Source organism: Buceros rhinoceros, unplaced genomic scaffold, assembly GCF_000710305.1.
Source record: "Buceros rhinoceros silvestris isolate BGI_N320 unplaced genomic scaffold, ASM71030v1 scaffold9388, whole genome shotgun sequence".
Taxonomy (NCBI): Eukaryota; Metazoa; Chordata; class Aves; order Bucerotiformes; family Bucerotidae; genus Buceros; species Buceros rhinoceros.
The window spans coordinates 55,178-58,941 of NW_010427400.1; the positions used below are offsets into that span (position 1 = coordinate 55,178).

General features: G+C 45.6%; 1 protein-coding gene across 1 annotated transcript in view; it reads right to left on the reverse strand.

Annotated features, from left to right (window-relative positions):
* Positions 1-3,494, reverse strand: part of DHX36 (DEAH (Asp-Glu-Ala-His) box polypeptide 36) — an 18,759-nt gene extending 15,265 nt beyond the window's left edge. The window contains exons 1-4 of the mRNA XM_010141874.1: positions 3,377-3,494; positions 2,428-2,629; positions 1,699-1,737; positions 743-913 (exon numbers count right to left, since the gene is read on the reverse strand). Of these exons, the coding sequence (XP_010140176.1) occupies positions 743-913; positions 1,699-1,737; positions 2,428-2,629; positions 3,377-3,483 (519 nt within the window). The 5' untranslated portion in view covers positions 3,484-3,494. The remainder of the gene's footprint in view (positions 1-742; positions 914-1,698; positions 1,738-2,427; positions 2,630-3,376) is intronic.
* Positions 3,495-3,764: the final 270 nt, after the last annotated feature.

Genomic DNA, 3,764 nt, shown 5'->3' on the forward strand with positions numbered 1-3,764 from the left:
AGAGCCAAGCTTTGTAAATGACAAAGAAACACCCTGAAATTCTCTTTTTCTCCCCCACCGAGAACAGCGTTTCCTGACAGCGCCCCAAGACCTGGACTGCGACATATTTTGAAGGAACACAACCATTAGCAGTACTCTCACGAGCTTCTCCTCATGGGAAATAAGGGTCTATAATCACTTGATACTTGACTACCAAGAATATTTACTGTGTGCTTAAAAGCCCAATTCTTTTTTGCTCTACAGGGCCTGAGACAACATCAGTATTTACTTTCATTCACATTTGCAATGCTCAGACCCATTACGGTTACCAGTATAAACCACGATTAAATATGGGGAAGAGTGAGGCTTGCAGTGCCAACACTCCATTAAGGACCAAAACCCATTAAATATCAAATCAGTGTGTATTACCAAAACTGCTATTTGCAATAGAATCTAAGAGGACAGGAACCGCCATCCTCACTGTCCACTGCAGCTGACAGCTCATCTTGAGCTTTAAATGTAGCACGAGCACACGTGACAGCAGGGCAGGTTCTTTGAGAGGTCACTTGGAATTCTTTCAGATCTGAACTACAAATCATCTAGAGGACCATTCACTCAGCTCCGAAGCCTGCCCACGGACCCGTGGCCCAGCAAGAAACACATTTCCATTCACTGATCCTGAGGAAGGCAGTCATTTTCCCTCCGGTTTACTCGGGGAACCAACAAACTCCAGAAGTAGCTCGGTCTGTTGAACAGCACTTACTGAGATAGCGCTGATGCGCCTGGGCTGAGTGCAGACGATCCTGCAGGTAGAGCCCTTCCCCCGCTCTATGTAATCGTCCAGGATGAACTGTGTCACCTGCGTTGTCTTCCCACAGCCAGTTTCACCACTTACAACAGTTACTCGGTTGTTGTTTATAAGGTTTACAAGTTCCTGTTTCCAAACCAAGAGAAAACATCTATTGTCTTATTGCTCAAAACAGATTATAGAAGGATTCTGACAGTTCTCTGCTACTGTGCAGTGAACTTAGAAGAAAGTGTCATAGCAACGGAAAAACAGATACTCAACAGTTTCTCATAATACTGAAAAGTTTAGTTTAAACCACACAAGTACTTTCTGCACATCCACACTTGACGCCTGTAAGGTTTAAAGCATTCCAAACCTGCATACTAGCTCTAAATACTTAGGATCCTGTACCGAAACAACAGAAAATAACTAAAATAAAACCTGAAATACACTGGTAAACATTTTTCTTCCCACATTTGCCTTCCGTCTATCGCCGGTGACTCAAAACAAGCATGTTCCTGGGCAGACTCCAAAACTCTGCACAGTATTTTACCATTTCTTACCGGACAGGAACTGGCTCCAGCCTCTAACTCCCAATCCAAAGGGCTGGAAACAGGAGTGTAACCGCTTGAAGAAACAAGGACTACCGGGAAGGTCCCCGTTAGGACAAGCACGTTAACTTTAGAAAGGAAGCACACTCACCACTGAACCTGCAGGAGAAAACCTAACCCCGTACTCAGTTTCTATTTCACACAGGCAACATGGAAATAAGAATTCTCCCCAGCCAGTGACAACTCGTACTGTCACTAACACCGTACTGTGACTGGGGAACTACCAGCAGTAAGAGCCAGCCGGTTAGTCCCAGTTACACCAGCGTTTTCTCCTGGTTTACAACAGAAACGTACACACTGTCAAATTAAACACACATTTACCTGTCTCATCCCATATGAAGGGAGTTTCTCTCGGAATCTCTGCGGAAACAGAACACAACAGTACGTTATCTTTAAACGCCTTTCAGCACTGAAGCGGTATCTCAGATTCCACCCATAATCCAGCATAAACTGAAGAACACACGACAGACTGTTCAGCCAATACTCTCATAGACACAGGCCCTCTACAGAACAGTTTAATTCCTCGCAATTTCAGATCCACGACTTTAGCTGAGTGATGTAAACGCAGCACGATGTGACACCTGAAGAGGCGCATACACACAACTGCACGATGAGGGCTTTGTGCCAAAGGGAGAGTCAGCTCCTCCGTGGGAAGAGCATGACCTGACACCTGTACCTGCGGCTTCTGGAACACCACCAACTACGTTTTTAAGAGGCAATTCCTTCCTTCAGAGCCCATTTTAGTGCTCTCAGTTTTAGATGGATAGGGATACCCTCTGTTAGCACGCAAACAGGAACCGCAGCCAGCTCAGCATCGTATGAGCTCACCATTTCAGATTTTAGGCCACCAGAAATCGCTGCTGACAGCCTGGTTTTGAGTCATGTCCCATTGCTAAGTGCATTTTGTAAATTCTGAAGGTAAATTTTAGCAATAGTAACATCACAGAAAGGTCTTAGTAAATAAATTCAAAGTAGTTACATTTTCCGGTGAGTTTATTTAAAAAAAAAACCCACTATCAAAAGCATTCTACTTAAGGCAAGGCAAAGTACCTGCATTTCAATGTATCTTGGATCGGACTTCTTCTTTTTGAGGTCTTCTTTAAGCTGCTCATCTAAATCCGTATCTTGCTCATTCTTCTCAAAGAGATATTCCACATCCCGATCGAGAAATGTTTTTTCCAAGACTGGTCTCTGTCTTACAGGAGCCTTCTCAGCATCTGGTTTCACTTTTGCAGGCTGTTCCGAAGTGGGTCTGAAATAAGCCCAAAGAACAGAAACTTCAAAGATTCCCTGCGATGAGTCTGGCTGCTGCAAGGAGCAGGCAGAACCAGCCGAGCTGTTTCTGAGACACGACCTCCACTAGTTACTTGACAGTCAGACCATAAGAATACAGCATGTGCTCTTGAAGCTATTACTGGCTGACAATTACCAGCCATCGAAAATTCTACATCCATATCCAGAAACATAACATGCTCTTCTGTATCCAAACGAAGCTGAGAGAGAAACAACCCACCTGCAGGGACTTACTGTTCAGCCCGCGGTCAGAACCACCGCCCTGCCCTAGGCCGTTCGCCTGGAGACCCAACGTGTCCTTTCAGTGCCCTAGAGCAGCACTGGCTGCCCCACGCACTGCTACTACTGAACACCCCGCAAGGGCCGAGAACAGGCCCTGCTCCACACAGGACTGCACAATAACCGAACACTGAAGAGTAATTCCAGAGGCCAGGGAGCTGAAAAACCCCATATATACTCTAGAACGGCTGGAGATCAGTTGCAGAATTTTAAGTAAAAATTTAACAGCCCAAACTCAACAATAACCTGGAAGGGAGCTCTACAGCAATGGTCACAGCCAGCTGCTTCAATATGTCAATACACATAGAGAAATTTGAGTTTATTTGTTAACCAAATTCACTCACTCAGTTTAAGGATTTTCCGATATAACTGCCTGCCAGATTGTGGACAGTTTGTAAATAAAGCATCAGTAGTAGTTTCTCCTCACCCTTCTTCATCCCCAGACCACCAGGACATGGCTTCTTGCTCCTTTTCATTTTTAGTTTGGACAGTATTCAACAGCTGCACGATTTGCTCTTCCCTGCGTTCATCCATACGCACAACAGCTCTCTAGTAAACAAAAAAAAAATTTACCATTTTCATCATGTACTCAGCACATCTACAGATTATGTGACGTTAGTAACAAATACCAAACTAGCGAGACTTCGGCATGATGAGCAACGGTGTAAGTCGCTCCTCACGAGTGATTTCACCGTGCAGAGACAAACCCATCTTTTCCACGGGCGCAGAACCGAATCGACGCGCACGTCTCTACGGTGCGGCTCCCTCTGCACCGGCAGCAGGCGCAGCGCGGGCCGGGCCCGGGCCCCAGCGCG